Source organism: Physella acuta, unplaced genomic scaffold (assembly GCF_028476545.2).
Source record: "Physella acuta isolate Inbredline_101_S28 unplaced genomic scaffold, ASM2847654v3 ptg000212l, whole genome shotgun sequence".
Lineage (NCBI taxonomy): Eukaryota > Metazoa > Mollusca > Gastropoda > Physidae > Physella > Physella acuta.
In genome coordinates this window covers 462,501-484,984 of record NW_026731731.1, presented here as the reverse complement: position 1 = coordinate 484,984, position 22,484 = coordinate 462,501, and the positions used below count along the sequence as shown (strand labels likewise).

Genomic DNA, 22,484 nt, shown 5'->3' with positions numbered 1-22,484 from the left:
AGGACTCGCTTTGATAATGAAAATTTACATATTAAGGGAACGTATTGAAACTTAACCTTTAATGCCCCACTGTCTATTTCTATTTTTTTTTTAAAATATAATAAAAATAAAAAACATTTAGATTAAAAATTATAAAAAAACAGACTTTATTATTTTATTAGCTTTTAAAATAATTAAAAAATGACTGAATTAATACTTGCTTCAGGGCCAAGTAAATAGTTTGTCGCTGGGCTTTAGCTGGTGATGAAAACATGCAGTGTATTAATGGTTAGCTGGTTTTATACATAATATTGGAACGTTATTTAAAACATCTCATGAATACTTAAAAAGGTTATACCGCACAAATCGTTAAATGAAAAGGAAACGCAAACAGATTCGTTTTAAAGTCTTCGTCCGGCAAATTTAATTATTCTTGTAAAATTGTTTTTTTTTTTGACAAAATATCATTTCAATAGAGGTGTTGTAGACTGAAATAACGTTACGTATAACGGTAGGAGGTTGGAAAAAAGGTAAACATAACTTGGTCCCACCCTGCCGTATTACCCTCGGTTATTGCACACTCAGTTACCCCTTACCCCCGAGGCAATGAACTCCTGTCGGTTACCCCTTTACTTCCGAGGCAATGAACTCCTTTCAGTTACCCCTTTACCCCCGAGGCAATGAACTCCTTTTAGTTACTCCTTTACCCCCGAGGCAATGAACTCCTGTCAGTTACCCCTTTACCCCCGAGGCAATGAACTCCTTTCAGTTACCCCTTTACCCCCGAGGCATTACTCCCCGACTAAAAATCAATAGCTGGGCTGTACGACCTGTCAATCAACCATCGGCCATTTAAATAAAAACAAAAAACGATTGGTTTCAGTAGAAATAATCGTACAGACTCAGAACAGGCCACAACAGACTAAAACAGCACATGCATATAACAATAAGAGATGGGAGTGGCGAAACTTGCCCATGTGCAGGGGCGTAGCGAGGGGGGGCGGGGGGTGCGGACCGCACCGGGTGACACCATTTAGGGGGGGGGGTGACACCAAGGCAAAAAATAGCAAAGTATATAGAGAAAAACTTGAGGGGGTGCAAATCGAAAGTTTGAGTGGGGGTGTGCAAATCGAAAACTTGAAAGTTTGTCCCCGGGAAGGGTCGCTACGCCTCTGGGGGTGACACCATTAAGTGCCGCACCGGGTGACACCCGACCTCGTGAAGAAAAGTATAAGGGTGAAAAACTGCCGTTCACAATACAAAGCATTTGTAGGCATACATCAACTTTGCTACAACTTTCAGGCTTTAAGGGGAATTAAATGTTTGACCAAGACGGATTGTTAAAAATACGAAAACTATAACTTACATAAAATGGAGACCGCCGCCCAAAGTATCGTTTGGAATCCTTTATAAGTGGGAACATATTTAAATATTAAAATACAGCTACCTCTTTATTTAAATCCGAAAGTTTTAATATCAACATAATTACAGATTAAAATATTTCTATTCCTTTATTTAATTGAATACTCTAAAAAGTAATTAAAACAAAACAAAATCAGAGTGACTTGCTGATGGCGGGGCATCGACATAGCAATTCAACAGTTAATCAAACTCACCAAGTCGTCAATGGGGCGATGATTAGTAGCATTTATGTGAGTTAATAATCATAAAGATATGTTCACTTATAATCCTGATTGTAAACTTTCAAGGCCCACAATAGAATTATAAATACATTGATACAATTACTCACGTGATATTTCACCATTGGCTTGAAGGCCTTATTGAGAAGAAAAATATTTATTTTCTAAAATTAACATTCTTCTTTCTACATATACATTAAAAGTTTCTTTTAAGAGCTTCAATTGTAAACTAAAGTATATAAGAAACGACACTTTCTACCAGTAATAAAACACATTTAGTAAACTTTTATAATCCTAAGCTTTTTAATGCACACACATTTAACATATTAAACGTGCATTCTTCAGTACATATATTGGTTGCTAAAATATGAAAGAGTTTTGATTTAATTAGCGATCAATGCTTTAACTCAAGAAAGCAAACATGTGTACTTAATTTTTAAGTTTCCAGTACATTTAAAAGTTTATTATTATAACCATTTTTTTAAAATGTTGTTTTCATTTATTTTACCCTTTAGTATTTTATTTTTAATCAAGTCAACACTAAATACGACTAAAATATTTGCCTTAACCCGAACAGTATTTTGCGATTTCTAAAAGAAAAATATCTGCCTCCTCTTAGTCTGTAGTCGAATCTCTGTCGTAAGCAACAATTCACTATCGACAACTAGCTGAGAGCGAAAAGCTCGAACTTAATACTATTGTTTCCCCTTTTATTATTGAATTTAGTAATGCCTTCTTTAAATTGTTATGATTTTTCTAATTTCTAATTAGATTAAAATTGAGATATTTTAATTATAATTGTCATCGGAGACAAATTTATCTAAAAATTGTGAACAACATCGCTAAATTAGAAGTTAAAAACGAGTCACAAGACTTGCCACAAACCCACAAACAATCAAGTAAACAAACAATTATACAAACAAACAAACCAACCGACTTTAGGAACTAAAGAAAATCTTATAAATATAATAAAATTTAAAAGCTTCAAAGAGATAAATACATTTAAAAGGTTGTTACTAAAGTTTAGTCGTAAAATCCCATAGCAGTGGCGTAGGCAAGGGGGGGGGGGTTAGGGGGGTTATAACCCCTCCCATTGACCCCTATATTATATGATTGTATACATATGGAAAATTGTTTGAACCCTCCCATGACCAATTCCTGGCTTCGCCACTAAAACTATTTTATAAGTAATTCTTATTGTATTAAATATTGAAATGAAATAGTATCTTTTTAAATAAAAAATTGGAAAGCGTTTACAGATTTGCATACCTACACCAAATATAAAAAAGATGAAGCATTATTTATTTCGTTTTTCAGTATTATATTTAAAGATAATCATTTCTTTTCTCATTTTTAGTGCATTATTAAATTTAAAAAAACCTCTTTATTTAAACGTTATTAAGGAATTAATTTTCAATAGTTAAAATGTTTTAACAGCATGATTAAAATTTCGCTCGCCAGTTTTAATCCATGAAGAAGTACAACTAAAGCACCATAAAAGCACGACAAAAGCAGGACAAAAGAACGACCGAGGAAGCAAGTTTAATAAAAGTTTGAAAAAAAAACGAGAGCATTCAAGGCTGGCTTGTTGTACGTACGTTATATTTTCTTAAGTTTATGGGACCTGCATCTTCTTCACTTGAGGCATGAAGGTGTCCTGGGAGACTCAAGGGTGCAAAGAATCTGCGAAGCTAGGTGATAAAAAATAAATCAAACTCCTGTCTTTGGAATAAAATTAGGCTTATTTAAATGTCGTACTAATTAATGCTTAAGGCTTATAGGTTTTAAAAATAGTTATTTAAAATAATTACAAATGCATATTTCAAAGAAAAGTATTTTCAATTAAACTTAATTGTTTAATGCATTTTTACAACTTAAATGTTATCAAGCACTTGAGCGTTTCTAAAACAATAATATCATGTTATTGTTGTATTACAACAATTATATTCTTATACTATGAGAAAATTAGTATGGTTATAATGTAATACAATAATTGCATGCTCATGCTGTAATTAACTGCTAGTTTACATCAGTGCCTAAGTGGAATTACCATGACGCCAGATGCCGCAACGCCAGAGCCCACACACAATTAATCCGATTTAAGCAACTGGTTATAAAATATATAAAACATCGTCATTAGAGGCTGCCTTCTACTACGTACCAGTTTCAATGGGTTGTGTTTGTTGAAGTTTTCGTGACTTAGATCTTCTTCACTAGAATCTTCGAAGTGTCTTGGGTGTGGGTGTTGCATGGGTAATATAGACACCGGCATCTGGGTGATTAACCAAACCAAACTATGAATACAATTAGGCTGATTTAAACGTGGTACTTAATTCATGCATTTGGCGTATAGTATTTAAAAGTAGATATTTGAAAATTATAAATGATCATGTTGCCCATTCAAAAGATTTACGCATTATAAATAGATACCTTTTCTATCGACTATGCTATTTTTATTAGGTTCCAGCACTATTATCAATTTTAAATAGGATAAGATGGGCAGTTCTTCTAATTTGACTAATCTATACAATAAATTCTTCTAACCTAAGGCCTAGAATTGATCTACAGATTTTAGATCTACCGATAGGCCAAACCTAAATTAATTAGTTATATACACACACAAAAAAACCCACACAAAAAGCAATTGAGTTTCTTTATTAAACTATTTTAGTCTTCAAATATTTGATATAAATCTTTGCTTTTTAGCTGCACAGATCAACTAATTCGAGAATAGGGCTGGTAAGTAGGTCACCAATCCGTTCTACGGTTAAATAAAACCTGCATGAGCCATAGAACTGGTTGGTGACCTACTTACCAGCCCTATACAATGAATTCATCTAGATCTAGAGTTACGGAAAAAAGACTTAAGCCAGCTGTAGATTCTAGATCTAGATCTATCTAGATCTAAAATCTATGCTAATAATGAGTTTCTATACTAAACTATTTCAGGCCTTTATTATTTTATAATGTAAATCTTTGTTTGTTTAGTTATGGAATTTGCTAATTTAGGATATAATTTAATTTTAAATAATATGGGCTATTTGCGTAACTCGCGTTTTGTACGCTGACTATCTAAAGTATCCCACTTATTTTGCAACTAATCGGAAGTGCCCGGCTAGCTGAGATGTAATAGTTACCATGCGGGTGGTACGGGTTCGAGACAAATGTCAATTTTAATTTATTTTATTTCTATGGTCAGACCCATACACCACCGAAATTGGCCTTTCTAAAAGACAAAAACATGTTGTGTGAGACGTGAAATCTCTTTGAATGTGGGGTCAGGCTTTTAGTTGAAGATGTGTGACACTGGGGAGGGAAGGGGAAAGATATAAATCGGCAAACAAAACTGACGTCATTTATGGATGACCCCCGAAACACACGGTTATCAAGAATGAGGGATAGTTTAACTACATTTAGATGAAAAAAATCTTATTAAAAAAGCATGTCCAAGTAAACTTAATTTTTACAAGCTTTTTTTTACAAGGCGCGCAATGGTTTTTAGACGGGTCAGCAGTTTAATTCTTCGGTTCAAGAGGTGTTAAAGATTTGTGTTCAGCTAATTATGGCAATTTTTTGATTGTAACTAAAACATCATTAAATGTGACACGTAAAGTAAAACTAATCAAATTATTAAAGCAAAACTGTTTTTCAAATCTTCTTCTTCTTCTTCGTTCTTAATTTTTATTGTTGGAAGAGATCGAGCCTTATCTGCCAGAGGGTTTGAACTCGAGATTTTTTCGAATTTATCAACCATGAGCTTTACCGACTCGACCACTCCGACCCCTTGTTTTTCAAATTATGTATCATATATTTATTGCTACACTATATTGTCTTAACGTGCGTATAACTCGTTAATGTTAAAAGGTATTAAAAAATAAATACATAAAAACGTTTATAATTACAAGCTTTTATAAATGCACTAAAAAGAAGAAAATAATACATTTTTTTATTAAATATAAAATAATTTTTAAAAATATAACAAATCTGCGGTTACTTTAAATTTAAAAAAATACATTCTTTAAATATATTAATGCACTACTATTTATATCACTATAAATAAAAGCGTGGGCCGCTATAATAATAAATATTTAAACAAGCGGCCCATGCTTTTATTTATATAAACGTTTTTATGTATTTATTATTTGTAATGGATTTTTAAAACTTACAGCTCCCCTGAGGACGTCTCGGAGTTGGCCTGCATGAGCATGCTGTAATGCAGTAATATTAAGTTTATGGTATAACAATAATGCTTATCAATGGGGAAATGAATTAAGGTTATAATTTAAACCTAGCGATCCATTGGTAAAATATACTTCATTTGTTTTTGACCTCGCCAATTTTAGGGTAAGTGTAGTCAGTTCTTTATCTAGCTGCTTTTACATCAGTGTTAGGTGGATTCTATTGACTTGGACCGGGATTCGAACTCGCGTCTTTAGGGTTAGAGGCATAGCGCCCTACCGCTCAAGCCACGCCGTTGAATAAGTTTATGATGTAATACTCTAATATTATGTTCAAGTTATATACTTATACAATGGGACAATAATTAAGGTTATAATATCATATAATAATTACATGTGTATCTGTTGTTAATTAGGCGTCCCGTAGAGGACGCACAGGTACTAAAAATTTAACGGCCAAACTGCATCGGCCGCAACCTGCGCCTTCCAGCTCTCCAGTGAGCGCTGTGGCGCCTATGTTTATTTGAAAGAGTGCCCGACACGACTGATACTGTAGGAACCACGGTCGTAATCCAGTGTACCGACAGTGAAGTAAAATCGGGCCCCCACAAAAGTTCTCATTGGCTAGCTAAAGCGCATGGGTGCATTGATCAGGCGTCATGCACAGGGGCTCAGGTTCACTACTATTCTGCAGCAGATGAGACCTACAGTAAATAAAGAGCCCTAATCATTGAACAAAATGAATACTAAATTGGCCGATTCTAGCCGGAAAAAAAGCTACGCATGCGCCTCCCTTTACAGTAATGTTTTCAATGTACCAAGCCGAACCCTGATCCTATTCTTAATGTCTAACTCCTAAGCCTAAACCTAACCTGAAATTCTTTTAAAAAGTTGAACATCAGCTTTTATTTACATAAAAAGGTAAGAAAAAAGCAAAATAAGAATCCAAAAGGAATAGAACCCACGCCGCACCAAAAATAAGAGGTCTGATGCTCAACCGCTTCAATAACCCGAATAGTTATCGCATCGTCGAAAAATTGAAGTCACACTGAATGCTTGTTCTGCCTAGCCCAGGGCCTTATGGATGCTTGGCGGTATGCAGTTTGCTCATTTCGTGATAAATTACATTTTAAAAATAAAGTTTCAAGTTTACACCTGGGATTGACTTCTCATACGTACGATAGGTCCAGGACTACTTAATGCAGGGTGGAATGCTTTCAAGATCTCTTCGTGAGGAATAAACAATTTACTCTGTAAACAAAAAAATTATGTTTATACCGCAACACGAAAATTAATTCTTGTAGGCTATCATTATAGAATAGTAATGTGTATGATTCAATGTAGTAATTTTGTTATGTGGTAATATAAAGTTACATTTCTAACCAACAGTGGCCGAACTAGAAAAAATGGGCCACCCCGCAAAAAAATGTTTTGGGCCCCCCATATATATATATATATATATATATATACAAACACAATACGAACATAGGATACTCCTTTCTGGCCTGATTGGGTTTTGAAAAAAAATTAAAATTCAATTCAATTAAATCTAATCACAACAACATGTCATTTGTATGAGTGCATTGGTCTGTTTTGAAAATCTCTGCTTTCATTTATGTTTAATTCCTTCTAATCATTAAGTCTGTCAAAAGTATATGTATGAATCATGAAGCTTTGTATAAGTAATGGTGTCTCGTGTTATGTTTTTTTTTGTGTGTTTTTTTTTTGTATTTATATTATTAACTTTAACTACGTTTCATTTTTATACTATACGAGCCGACCCGGTGTATCATACGCCACTAGTTAGTTGTTATTTAGTTGTTTAGTCATAATTTGTGAATTCGACAGTACCAATGCTGCCGCTGAAAATATTTGCTTTACAACACTAAATCCCCCTTCAACCCCCCCCCCCCCCCCTTGAAAGCAGCCTCCTCTTAGTTACCTCCACTAAGTTTAAAATCGTTTTAAACTAAATTATCTGCCCCTAATAGCCGTCACCAAACCCGGCTCTACGATTGTAAAATGTAAACATTTATTTAGCGTGAACCACAGCTCACCAGACCATGTGAGGGGGTTGGGGGATGGTAGCGACTGAGAGAAAGAGAGGGGATTGCAAGGCGCATTTGCAGCTTGTTTTCTAACGGCTCCCAGAAGAGAATTATATATATATAGATCATTCTTTAGTAATTTAAAAAAAAATAATACTTAAGATGAGTAATTGCTGTTTAATTTGATTATTACAAATCTGTTAAAAGGAGATTTTGTGCACTCTTATTTGACTATTTGACAAAGGGAAATAATTTATGGAAGTGGTTTGAACGTTTGCCTATCTTTCACACTACAGCTAATGTGTTTATTTTTTACATTTTTTTTACGCAACGGCTTGTCTTAGCTACTATATAACATCACTACTGTATTAGATCTGTTATCTGTTTGTTATTTACAAAACCACTATCAAGGTGCCAGTGACGAAACTAATATATATATAAATATATATATATATATATATATATATATATATATATATATATATATATATATATATATATATATATATATATATATATAACACGCTATCAGTCGTGTATTTATTTGAGACTTTTGCCTTGTTTTATAGAACAGTGGTTATTACACGTAAACGATGTCGGCACTTTATTTCTTGGATATTGGTTGTTGGAGCGCTAGTTTGTCTACACTACCACCAATACGAGCCAGCTTAGTTGTTGGAGCGCTACCTATTCGCTTCTTGTAAGACAGGGGTCTTCAAACTACGGCCCGCGGGCCGGATACGGCCCGCGAAGTCGTCTCATCCGGCCCGCGGAGATCCTTTTATCCAAGGAAAAATCGTTTGTTGGTGATGGCTGAGGAACTTTGCGCAGAAAAATCAAAGACATGCCTGGAAAAAAATGGCCCCGAACTGAAATTTGATAGTTAATGCGGCCCTCGGACTGAAAAGTTTGGAGACCCCTGTTGTAAGGCTAAGAGCGGGAGTGGAGGTCTGAGAAAGGAACTTAAAAGGGATAACAAAGCACCGATGTGGTTTTATCCATCCGTACCATATTTGGGATGGTCTCAAAAAGCCGTCTTAATATCTAGCGGCCTCTCGCGCAATTGATGTTTTTTCAAAAGAATTTTGCCAACAACAGCGTGTGTTTGTAGGAAAAGAATCTTTTTCCAAAACAACCATCAGGTCAAAAATGCAAGAAAATTAATTTTAACTATAATTTTTTTTATTATGGGCGGCTGTGGGACCCCTAAACGGCGCGCCCCCCCCCCCCCCGCATTGCGGGGTCTGGCGGCACTGTAGTTCCGCCCCTGCTAACCAACCAATTTCTCTGAAACTTGGTACATGGATCGAAATCCAATTAAAATGCAATCTGACATCAAATTTGGCTTTATTTGGTACTCCATTAATTTTAAAGAATTAAATAAAATTTCCAATTTAAAGTAATATTTAACGCGCTATTATCCGCACATGTTTTGGAAATGATTTAGTCATACAATTCTATAGTATTAAAAATTTTAAAGTACTGAAAAATGCATAAAAACGTACTGATAACAAACTTTTCTTCCATTATGAACTTCTAATAAGAAAATGAATAATTTTCTATAAAAATATTATAATGAACTACTATTTAAATAGCTAAAAATAAATGCGTGGGCCACTTATTAAATTCTAGTAAAGAATATACCAACCCACGCTTTGTAATTTTGCAAGATTAGATTATCATATAGAAATAATTGAAAAATTAAATTAACATTTAAGATATAACTATGTAAAATTTTATATTACATTGCATTGTCTTTGGGTAATGGCCTAAAACAAAACAATTCACCAAAAAATAAATGAAATATAAATCAATTTCTAATAAAATTGACAATTTTCTAAAACGCAAAATAAGAACTAAAATTCAGTTTCTAAAATTACTTTTTTAAAATGTGACATCACACTATCTAACCTCTTCTCTTCTCCTCATAACGCATCGTCAAATATATTTTCAAATATCCCCACCCCTTAGGTATGAGACGTCACTTATGGACTGTCCCACACAATTACTCACCAGTTGGTTGTTAAGGGCCGCTGAACGAGCTAAAGCCTAATATAAAATGTAGCAGAAGTAGATTTATGTTGTATTGAGGTAATGATACAATGCGCAATTAATAATCGTTCGAAATTCTGTTCTTTACAGTTAAATTTAAAAATTGCGAAATCTTTAATTGTTTCTTTGATGTTACACAGATACAAATACAAATACAAACACAAACACGAATACGAATACAAATGCAAATGCAAATACAAATACAAACACAAATACAAATACAAATACAAATACAAATACAAATACAAATAACAAGAGAAGATGATGTAAAGTCACACTAACTAACTTCTCTCCTCCTCATAACGTATCGACACAAAAATTACGAATACTCCACCCCCTAGGTATGTAACGTCATATATGGACTAACCCACACAACTACTCACCAGGTGGTTGTGGGGGGCCGCTGATCTAGCTGAAGCCTGAAATAAAATATAGCAGAGGTAGAGTTATGTTGTATTTGATGTAATGACACAATGCGAAATTAATAAACATTCCAAATTCTGTTCTTTACAGTTAAAATTAGAAATTGCGGAAAATCTTAAATTGCTTCTTTGATTTACTCAGTATTTGTGTGTTTAGAGTTATATGCAATATGTTTATTTTAAAAGCAGGGGTGGAACTCCCATACAACAGACACCACAATAAAGACGCCGGAAGAAGATGAATTAGGAGGACAAAATCCGACCAAAAACGACAGAATAATTTGTGTGCACCTTTTAGAGTTATTTTTGTTTAAACAAAAAAGACTACTACAGCAATGATTGCTCTGCAGTAACTATCAAGCACTATTTTTTATAAAGAAACCACTACAGTGTAATGTAATAGAGACAAAAGTTCAAATCACTTTCATGACTTATTGCTCTTTTTTAAATAGTCTTACAGGGGTATCTACAAAGCTCATTTTTTTTTTTAAAAAGCAAAGTATAAAGCAGACAAATACAAATACAAATACAAATACAAATACAAATACAATTACAAATACAAATACAAAAACAAACGCAAATACAAATCCAAAAATATAAATACAAATACAAATACAAATACAAATACAAAAACAAACGCAAATACAAATCCAAAAATATAAATATAAATACAAATACAAATACAAAGTGAAAATATTGTTAAACCACACTATCTAATTTCTCTTCTTATCATAACGCATCTTCAGAAAATTACGAATACCCACTTCTAGTTTTGTGACGTCATTTGTGGACTACCCCACACAACTACTCACCCGTTTGGGAATGAAGTTCCACCATGGAGGTAATTCCTGAAATAAAATGTAGCAGGTGTAGAGTTATGTAAATAGAAATAGAAATAGAAATAGAAAAAGAAATAGAATTAGAAATAGAAATAGAAATAGAAACAGAATTAGAAATAGAAATGGAAATGGAGATGGAAATGGAGATGGAGATGGAGTTGGAGATGGAGATGGAGATGGAAATGGAAATGGAAATGGAAATGGAAATGGAAATAGAAATACAAATAGAAATAGAAATAGAAATACAAATACAAATAGAAATAGAAATAGAAATAGAAATACAAATACAAATACAAATACAAATACAAATATAAATATAAATATAAATATAAATACAAAGTGAAAATATTGTTAAACCACACTCTAATTTCTCTTCTTATCATAACGCATCTTCAGAAAATTACGAATACCCACCCACTAGTTTTGTGACGTCATTTGTGGACTACCCCACACAACTACTCACCGGTTCGGGAATGGTGATCGATGGTGGAGGGGAATACTGAAATAAAATGTAGCAGGTGTATAGTTATGTTGTATTTGTGTAATGATATAATGCGCAATTAATAAACGTTCTAAATTCTGTTCTTTACAATTAAAACTACAACTTGCAAAATCCTTAAATTATTTTTTATGATGTTACACAGTATTTGTGGGTATGTGGCTATGTGCAATATGTTTATACTAAAAGAAGGGATAGAAGTCCAATACGACAGAAACCGCAATGAAGTGGCGGGAAGAGAAGACCATTTAGGAGGTCCAAATCAGACCGAAAAACAACAGAATAATTTTGTGTGCACATTAAGACATATATTTGTTTGCTGTACAGTAACCATCACACACTATTGCATAAACAAACCACTGCAGTGTAATATGATAGATACAAATCTTCAAATTCCTTTCTTGACAATTGCTTGCTCTTCTTTAAAATAGTCTAATAGGGGTGTCAATAATGCTCATTTGATAAGCTTTCTCAAAAGCAAACTAAAAAGCATACAAATACGAACACAAACAAAAATACAAATACAAATACAAATACAAATACAAATACAAATACAAACACAAACACAAAGACAAAGACAAAGACAAAGACAAACACAACACAAACACAAACACAAGTACAAGTACAAGTACAAGTACAAATACAAACACAAACACAAACACAAATACAAATACAAATACAAACACAAACACAAACACAAATACAAATACAAATACAAATGCAAATGCAAATACAAATACAAATACAAATACAAGTACAAGTACAAATACAAATAAAAATAAAAATACAAATACAAATACAAATACAAATATAAATACAAATACAAATACAAATACCAAGGGAAGATAATGTAAAATCACATTAAATAACTTCTCACCTCCTCATAACGTATGGTCACAAAAATTAAGAATACTCCACCCTTTAGGTATGTAATGTCATATATGTACTACCCCACACAACTACTCACCAAGCTGTAGCGGAGGGCCGCTGATGGATCTGAAGCCTGAAATAAAATGTAGCAGAAGTAGAGTTATGTTGTATTTGATGTAATGACACAATGCGCAATTAATAAACTTGCCAAATTCTGTTCTTTACAGTTAAAATTAAAACTTTCGGTATTCTTAAATTGCTTCTTTGATGTTACTCAGTATTTGTGTGTTTAGAGTTATATGCAATATGTTTATTTTAAAAGCAGGGGTGGAACTCCCATACGACAGACACCGTAAATAAAGGGGCCGGAAGAAGATGAATTATGAGGACAAAATCCGACCAAAAACGACAGAATAATTTGTGTGCACCTTTTAGAGGTATTTTTTTTTCAGACTTTTACAGCAATGATTGCTCTGCATTATTATCAAGCACTATTTTTCATAAAGAAACCACTACAGTGTAATGTGATAGAGACAAAACTTCAAATCACTTTCATGACTTATTGCTTATCTTTAAATATTCTTATAAGGGAATCTACAAAGCTCATTTAATTTTTTTTTTTAAAAAGCAAAGTATAAAGCATACAAATACAAATACAGATACAAAAACAAAAACAAGAACAAAAACAAAATAAAAAAAAACAAAAAAAAACAACAAAAAACAAAAACAAAAACAAATACGAATACAAAAATAGAAATAGAAATAGAAATAGAAAAAGAAATAGAAATAGAAAAAGAAATACAAATAGAAATAGAAATAGAAATAGAAATAGAAATAGAAATAGAAAAAGAAATAGAAATAGAAATAGAAATAGAAATAGAAATAGAAATAGAAATAGAAATAGAAATAGAAATAGAAATGCAAATCAAACGCAAACGCAAACGCAAACGCAAACGCATACACATACACATATACACATACACATACACATACACTTACACATACACATACACTTACACATACACTTACACTTACACTTACACATACACATACACATACACATACACATACACATACGCATCCAAATCCAAATAACAAGAAAGATAATGTAAAGTCACGCTAACTAACTTCTCTCCTCCTCATAACGTATGGTCACAAAAATTACGAATACTCTACCCCCTAGGTATGTAACGTCATATATGGACTAACCCACACAACTACTCACCAGGTGGTTGTTGAGGGCCGCTGATCGAGCTGAAGCCTGAAATAAAATGTAGCAGAAGTAGAGTTATGTTGTATTTGATGTAATGACACAATGCGAAATTAATAAACATTCCAAATTCTGTTCTTTACAGTTAAAATTAAAACTTTCGGTATTCTTAAATTGCTTCTTTGATGTTACTCAGTATTTGTGTGTTTAGAGTTATATGCAATATGTTTATTTTAAAAGCAGGGGTGGAACTCCCATACGACAGACACCGTAAATAAAGGGGCGGGAAGAAGATGAATTAGGAGGACAAAATCCGACAGAAAACGACAGAATAATTTGTGTGCACCTTTTAGAGGTATTTTTTTTCAGACTTCTACAGCAATGATTGCTCTGCAGTAACTATCAAGCACTATTTTTCATAAAGAAACCACTACAGTGTAATGTGATAGAGACAAAACTTCAAATCACTTTCATGACTTATTGCTTATCTTTAAATATTCTTATAAGGGAATCTACAAAGCTCATTTAATTTTTTTTCTCTAAAAAGCAAAGTATAAAGCATACAAATACAAATACAGATACAAAAACAAAAACAAAATCAAAAACAAAAAATAAAACAAAAACAAAAACAAATACGAATACAAATAAAAATACAAATACAAATACAAATATAAATACAAATACAAAAACAAATACAAATACAAGTACAAGTACGAATACGAATACGAATACAAAAACAAATACAAATGCAAATACAAATACATATACATATACATATACATATACACATACATATACATATACAAATGCAAATGCAAACTCAAACGCAAACACTAACACCAATACACATACACATACACATACACATACACATACATACACATACACATACACATCCAAATAACAAGAAAGATAATGTAAAGTCACGCTAACTAACTTCTCTCCTCCTCATAACGCATCGTCACAAAAATTACGAATACTCCACCCCCTAGGTATGTAACGTCATATATGGACTAACCCACACAACTACTCACCAGGTGGTTGTGGAGGGCCGCTGATCTAGCTGAAGCCTGAAATAAAATGTAGCAGAAGTAGAGTTATGTTGTATTTGATGTAATGACACAATGCGCAATTAATAAACTTGCCAAATTCTGTTCTTTACAGTTAAAATTAGAAATTGCGGAAAATCTTAAATTGCTTCTTTGATGTTACTCAGTATTTGTGTGTTTAGAGTTATATGCAATATGTTTATTTTAAAAGAAGGGGTGTAACTCCCATACGACAGACACCGCAGTAAAGGGGCGGGAAGAAGATGAAATAGGAGGACAAAATCCGACAGAAAACGACAGAATAATTTGTGTGCACCTTTTAGAGGTATTTGTGTTTTAAAAAAAACACAGACTACTACAGCAATGATTGCTCTGCAGTAACTATCAAGCATAAAGAAACCACTACAGCGTAATGTGATAGAGACAAAACTTCAAATCACTTTCATGACTTATTGCTCTTCTTTAAATAGTCTTATAGGGGTATCTACAAAGCTCATTTAATTTTTTTTCTAAAAGGAAAAGTATAAAGCTTACAAATACAAATACAAATACAAAAATAAATACAAATACAAAGTGAAAATATTGTTTAACCACACTATCTAACTTCTCTTCTTCTCATAACTCATCTTCACAAAATTACGAATACAGGCCCCCTAGTTATGTGACGTCATTTGTGGACTACCCCACACAACTACATACCCGTTTCGGATAGGTGATCGTTGGTGTAGAGTAAGTCTGAAATAATATGTAGCAGAAGTAGAGTTATGTTGTAGTTATGTAATGATATAATGCGAAATTATAAACGTTCTTAATTCTGTTCTTTACAGTTAAAACTAAAACTTGCGAAATCCTTAAATTGTTTCTATGATGTTACACAGTATTTGTGGGTATGTGGCTATATTCAACATGTTTATACTAAAAGAAGGGGTAGAACTCCCATACGACAGAAACCGCAATGAAGTGGTGGGAAGAGAAGACCATTTAGGAGGTCCAAATCAGACCGAAAAACAACAGAATAATTTTGTGTGCACATTAAGACATATATTTGTTTGCTGTACAGTAACCATCACACACTATTGCATAAACAAACCACTGCAGTGTAATAGGATAGATACAAATCTTCAAATTCCTTTCTTGACAATTGCTTGCTCTTCTTTTAAATAGTCTAATAGGGGTGTCAATAATGCTCATTTGATAAGCTTTCTCAAAAGCAAACTAAAAAGCATACAAATACGAACACAAACAAAAATACAAATACAAATACAAGTACAGATACAGATACAAATACAAATACAAAACAGAGAGAAAATAAATCACTTTCTTACAGTTTTCAGAAATTGGAAAACAAACTTAAAGTCAGATTTTAAAATAACTATAAAGAATGTCACGCCACACTATCTGACCCCCTATCTCATTTTTATAACAAACTTTAGAATACCCCTCCCCCATGAATTTGACGTCATTTTTGGACGACCCCACACAACTACTCACTAATATGGGGTTGAAGGCAACAGAACGAGCAGCAGGAACCTGAAATAAAATGTAATTTCCGTTGACCAGTTGTAGTAATATACGTTATTTCCAATTTCTAAAAAAAAAAACCGCATGTAATTTATAAATTACTATTAATATTCCACACCATTATGCACATTTTGTGTGGCGTTCACTTGGTGCGCATTTTTTTTTCTACGAGATTTTATTCTATTTTAAAAAGTTTAAGTATTTAAAATGGATTAAAATCCACTGCCATCCCCTGTTGTTTTATATAAAAATATTCGAGAAAGTTTAGGGGAGATCACTCCCGGTTTATTACTTTCTCGTATACAGTAGATAGAGAAAGTATTGCAGTCGTGCACAAAAATCATATGGAATTTTGACTGTTTCCACAGTTTTACTTCTCAGTACTTCATCATAAACGGAGTATAGAGGGCTTATTTTAATCGGGCAAAAATGCTAAATCTAGATTTGTTAAAATTTCGGCGTTTAACGCGTTATCGAATCGGAAAAACTGGACTTTGCAATTCTTTCCGGATGTGTGGATGTGTGGAGTTGTGTTTGTAAACACGATAACTTGAGTACCATTACAGCTAGGTTGATGCAATTTCATATATAAGTATTATATCAAATTTGTAGATCCGTATCAGCTTTTGAGCGATTTCCGATAACAGGAAATGGAACTTTTTCTACTTTGAATTTTCAAAAGCCTATAACTTGAGTACTTTTTCAGATAGATAAATGAAATTTTACATACACGTAAAATATATAATTCTCTGTCTTCTGTCAAATATGGAGTGGTTTTTGCTAAATGGAAGTAGTAATTTACGCTATTGCCGATTTCTCAAAAAAAAAACCACATAAATTTATAAAGTACTAATAATATCCCTAACTATTATGCACATTTTGTTTGGCATTCGCTTGGTGTGCAATTCTCTTTTCAATGAGATTCTTTTCTATTTTAAAATGTTTAAGTAATTATAAATGGTTAAAAATATTTATCCTGTATATTCTTTTTTTCTTTCTCGTATACAATGTATAGAGAAAGTATTGTAATCGTGCCAAAAAAAACCCCTAGATTTTTGCAAATCTCGACGTTTTACACCTCACTGAGTCGGAAAAACATAATTTTGCAATCTTGTCCACTTGTGTATGTGTGTGTGTGTGTGTGTCTGTAAACACGATAACTTGTGTACCCGTAAGTATTATATCAAATTTGTAGATCCGTTTCAACTTTTCAGTAATTTCCGATAAACGGAAGTGTAATTTTTCTAGTTTTAATTTTTCAAAAGGCTATAACTTGAGTAGTATTTCAGATAGATAAATGAAATTTCACATGTAAGTACAAGATCTAAATCTCCGTCTTCTGTTAAAGTTTAGTAACTTCCGTTTACCAGAAGTAGTAATTTAGGCTATTTCCAATTTCTCAAAAAACGCATATGAATTTATAAAGTACTAATAATATTCCGCACTATTATATACATTTTATTTGGCGTTCACTCGGCATGCAGTTCTTTTTTCTACGAGATTGTATTATATTTGTATTATATTTTTAAAAGTTTAAGTATTTGAAATGGATTAAAAATCAAGTCTATATCATGATGTGCCATCTCCCGTAGTGTCATGTTAGAATATTCGAGAAAGTTTAGGGGCGATTACTCCCGGTTTATTTAACGTAGGCCTACTCATTTAATCTATATATATAAAGCAAAGTGGTCAAGTGCCCGTTAGGGCACTTCCGGTTCCGCAGGCGCGTCAAATTTGGCACGATGGTGCGATAGAACACGACGGCTTGTGACTGTTCGCCAAAAAGTCGACGGAGAGGGGGGTCAAAACTGACCTCGACAGACCGGCGCCTTATATGGGCTATATAACGAAAAAAAAATTTCCTCCGACGACCCACTTAGAAATTTTGTGAGGTGGTAGGAGAACGCCTTGGGGTGTCACAAAAAACTCGCCATGTCCGGGAAAATTCGTTAAATGGGTCAAAACTGACCAGTCGTATTTCCCTATATAATCTTTGTATTTTATTGGAAAAACAGAGGGTGATTTCAAAACGGATTTTAGGGCACTTACCGTCTTTACATCTGGCTAACTTTTTTGCATGCTCTTAGGAAAATTTGCTTGACCTTTAGGGAAAACTGTCGGTTTTACTCAAAGCCTTCGACGAGGGCTAAAAAGTGACAGCGAGTGAAATTCTCTTTATATGAGCTCTATTACGAAAAACAATTTCCTCCGACTACCCCCTTGAAATGTTGTGAGGTGGTAGGAGAACGACTTGGGGCGTCACAAAAAACTCGCCATGTCCGGGAAAAATCGGGAAATGGGTCAAAACTGACCAGTTGTATTTCCCAATATAATCTTTGTATTTTATGGGAAAAACAGAGTGTAATTTGAAAACGGATTTTGGGCACTTACCTTCTTTACATCTGGCTAATTTTTTTATACACCTCTATAGATGACTACGCCGTATGGAAAAACTGTTGGTCAGACTTAAAGCCCTCTAAGAGGGCTAAAAAGTGACCGCGAATGAAATTCTCATTATACGAGATTTGGTCATTCGGTCTATGAACAGGGGAGGTAACTTTGTAATGTAATAATTTTTAAATATTTTCTATACTCTTTTCAAGAAAAAAACAAAAATCATAAAGTATTGCATTGTTTTAAATAAATATTTTGTTATAAATTAAGTTTTGCATTGTATTGAAATTGTAAAAATCAATTGCGAAAGTAATTTATTATAATATGTGATTGATACTATTAATAAAACCCTTGCAGTTCTAATAACCGTGGGAGTAATAAGTTTGCGAATATTTCATCAATATTTGTATACCATCAAATTACTCCACTGTATAAATTTAGGCCCTAAGCATTTAACATAGCAGCCAATCACCTATTAATTAATCATTCGATTCCTCAATTTTTTTTTGACAACCTAAGCGGAGCTAGGCAGTATGCCTAGTAATATATAAATAAGCATTCTTAATCATTATTATCTTCAAATGCACTTAAAAAAATAAAACAAAACAGACCTGATTTGCTCATTCTATACCAGGAGGTTTTCAACCTCCTGACCTCATTGTTTCGTGACCCAATTTTTTTTACACAGCCCTCACCTACTTAAATGATTATAGCTCCTATGTTTTTCTAACCAGAATTATGTATTATACATCAAAATAAACAGAAATGAATTTTCTATAGTAATAAATGAAGATAATTGAGGGTTATGTTAAAGAAAGTAGTTTTTTTACATGTTAAAATGAGGTGTTAGTGTAACAACACATAAAAAATAAAAAAATATTTCCTACTTACATAATCACAAGTCACCAACCACTTACCCAAACTTTATGAAACTTACACATTTTGTTGGTTATCCATATATACACAATATATCCAAATATGAAAGAAAACACTTGTAAAATAAAAAAGTTATGCACAAAAAACTAAAAAGATTGAAAAGCTGAAAACAGGACATCTTTTTTTACAACTAGCATACTAAGATTTATAGTTACTCTTAGTATGCCAAATTCTAAAGCAGGGCTCCTTACATAAAAATGGTTGACCAGGACAATCTGCACATACATTGCTGGTTCTTTTGCGAGCACCTGGTTTACTACAGACCTGACAATTACGGTCTTTTTTAGCCGACATAGGGATATGTATTTTAGCGGCTAGCCGAATGGTTGGATTGTCAGTAACCAAATTCACACTTGGCTGTGGTTGCTGGGCTAGGGCAATATCCACAGGTTTCTCAACAAGTGATCTACCAGCTTCAGCTATAAGTTGAACAATCAAGTTGGACTTGAACTGAGCTAGATTGATCTTCGCTTGCTCGGGGTGAGACTCACGAAATAAAATCGCAGCGTTGACATGGCAGATTTCCAACAGCCAGTGGAATATTTTTTTCCACCACTTGTGGCTTTTTCTTTTGTGGCAGCCATAGTAGCCAACTAGCTGATCTGCTCTATCACAACCATTCATATTTTGATTATATAAATTTATGGCTGTTGGTTTTTCGACGTCACCACGTTTGGTTTTGATTAGTGTTTTGCTAACACTTCCTTGACTGGTCACAACTGACACAAACCTTTTAGCCTTTTTATCCCTAAATGCCACTGTAAGGTACTTGTCTTCATGCATGTACCACTTCATCTCCATATGGCTCAAGACAAGAGACTTGAGTGCAGGAGGGAAATTTTTCCGTCTTATGTCGACCGTGCCAGTATAATAATGACTCTGACGGCTGAGAAACTCAAGCAGAGGTACAGAGGTGTAAAACCTATCTGCAAAAATATGGTGGCCTTTTGTTAGTGGTGTCAACAATTTTTGAAAAACCTTCTCAGCCATGGTGCAATTTTTGTCTAGGTCTGGATGATAAGTAGTCTCAGAACCGTAGTACGTAAATAAATTTACGACATACCCCGTCTTACTGTCGCACAAGCCAAATGTTTTTATATGATATTTAGAAGGCTTTGTGGCATTGATCTGTTTGTTCTTCCACCTTCCCTTATATCCAATGACCATTTCATCGACAGATAAATTAAGACCGGGGTAAAATTGCATCTTGGAATGATGCCATCAATGTATTGAGAAAGGGCTCAATTTTATCTTGCGACTCTGCCTTGTCACCAGCCGCATGTAAAAATGTGTGGTAAAGGGCCTGAAATCTGTTTCTGGCCATGGTTTGTCCATACCAAGGTGTAAAAAGGTGGGCTTCTTTTACAGACCAGTAACTTTTTATTGAAGGCCTAGGGTTGAGGCCCATAGCTATCAAAATAGCAAAAAATTTCAACAACTCTGGTCTCGTTACTGGTTGAAATTTGTAGTACACTGAATGCCTGAGCTGAGGAAACACTAATTTTCCCCTAGCATACTCATTGATATTAGCTAATAATAGCTCAATGATCTGGTCATTCAATAAAGTAAGCAGGCAATCTAGCTCCGTTGACTCGGGTGTTATTTTATCCGAGTTTACGCCATGGAATTCGTGGCGAACAAAACGAAAGTTGTTTTGCGTTGTACCTTTATCTACTTCTGCCCAAATAAAATTAGTAGTACTAGTGGTAGTAGCAGTACCACTGACAGTTACAGGCTCATCCTGTCCTGTTACATTAGTATTAGTACTAGCAGTATTAGTACCAGCTTTCCTTTTTTTAGGCATGGGTCCCTTACCCTTCCCTGCAGAAGGTTTGCCACACCCACTTTTGTTGTTATCACAATCACTATCAGTATCACCACTACTACCAGATCTATCACCCTCACTGCTTGATGAATAATTATTATCTTCATCAGATGATAAAACCGATGTTTTTTCATCTGAATCTAAATTATTCATCCACTCATCAAGCATAACGCGTGCTTCTTCAGCACAAAATCGCTTGAGTGGGCGTTGGCCTGAGGGACCTGATTCCATAATGAATTTTAAAACGTAAACACAAAGTTTAAACTTGAATAAAACACGCGAAACACTCCCAGTGCAAAATTTTTGAACCGAAAGAAAGATCCGGATGTCGTGTATTTAAAAACATGGATTTGAATAAGTTAGTTTAAATATTGGACTGAATTTTCGCATGAAACAAACACTAGGGTTGCCAAGCCGGAGACTCCGGCTCGCGGGCCTACGGTGAAGCTGGCGCGAGCCGGAATCTCCGGCTCATGGGACGGATTGTGTTAAGTCAATGAATTTTCGATCCAATTTGTAATAGACTTCATGCTTAATGCTTTTTTAATGAAAGCACGTTTTTTTTTTTAATTTTAGTGCATTTGAAAGGTTATTATTATAAAGGTATTTATATTAGAGTTTTAAAAATTTATTTTAGTAAATTTAAATTTTAAAAAGTAAACTAGTACGTTGGTATTTATGTTTTTAAAATAAAGAAGTAGGCCTATTGATTTTATTCCGTTAGTTCTTACTGAAGTCGGCATTGAATACTATTAAAAATGCAGACAGATGGACTGACTGATTAACATGCAAGGAATTTAATTTAAATTAGATAGTTGAAAAAATATTCAAAACAAGATGGTAAGAAATAATTACCCAATCATCAATTTGTGCTCCGACCTGAGGATAAAATTATGTGTTGCAAATAAGATTTCACAGCACACTGAAGTAATTTTACAGTTAGCAATTTATAAAAAAAAATATTTTTGTCACATGAGAAAAAAAGAAAAAATATAATTGAGACGAATGGGGATGGTACAGAA

General features: G+C 33.6%; 1 protein-coding gene across 2 annotated transcripts in view; it reads right to left on the bottom strand.

Annotated features, from left to right (window-relative positions):
• Window positions 1-22,484, bottom strand: part of LOC131937515 (uncharacterized) — a 54,595-nt gene that overhangs the window by 877 nt on the left and 31,234 nt on the right. For both annotated transcript variants that reach the window (XM_059295006.1, XM_059295005.1), the window contains exons 11-26: window positions 22,318-22,341; window positions 16,278-16,316; window positions 15,486-15,521; window positions 14,772-14,807; window positions 13,753-13,788; window positions 12,625-12,660; window positions 11,622-11,657; window positions 11,132-11,167; window positions 10,281-10,316; window positions 6,977-7,048; window positions 5,786-5,827; window positions 3,781-3,891; window positions 3,218-3,310; window positions 1,730-1,756; window positions 1,346-1,384; window positions 201-237 (exon numbers count right to left, since the gene is read on the bottom strand). In XM_059295006.1, the coding sequence (XP_059150989.1) occupies window positions 202-237; window positions 1,346-1,384; window positions 1,730-1,756; window positions 3,218-3,310; window positions 3,781-3,891; window positions 5,786-5,827; window positions 6,977-7,048; window positions 10,281-10,316; window positions 11,132-11,167; window positions 11,622-11,657; window positions 12,625-12,660; window positions 13,753-13,788; window positions 14,772-14,807; window positions 15,486-15,521; window positions 16,278-16,316; window positions 22,318-22,341 (735 nt within the window). In that variant the 3' untranslated portion in view covers window position 201. The remainder of the gene's footprint in view (window positions 1-200; window positions 238-1,345; window positions 1,385-1,729; window positions 1,757-3,217; window positions 3,311-3,780; window positions 3,892-5,785; window positions 5,828-6,976; window positions 7,049-10,280; window positions 10,317-11,131; window positions 11,168-11,621; window positions 11,658-12,624; window positions 12,661-13,752; window positions 13,789-14,771; window positions 14,808-15,485; window positions 15,522-16,277; window positions 16,317-22,317; window positions 22,342-22,484) is intronic.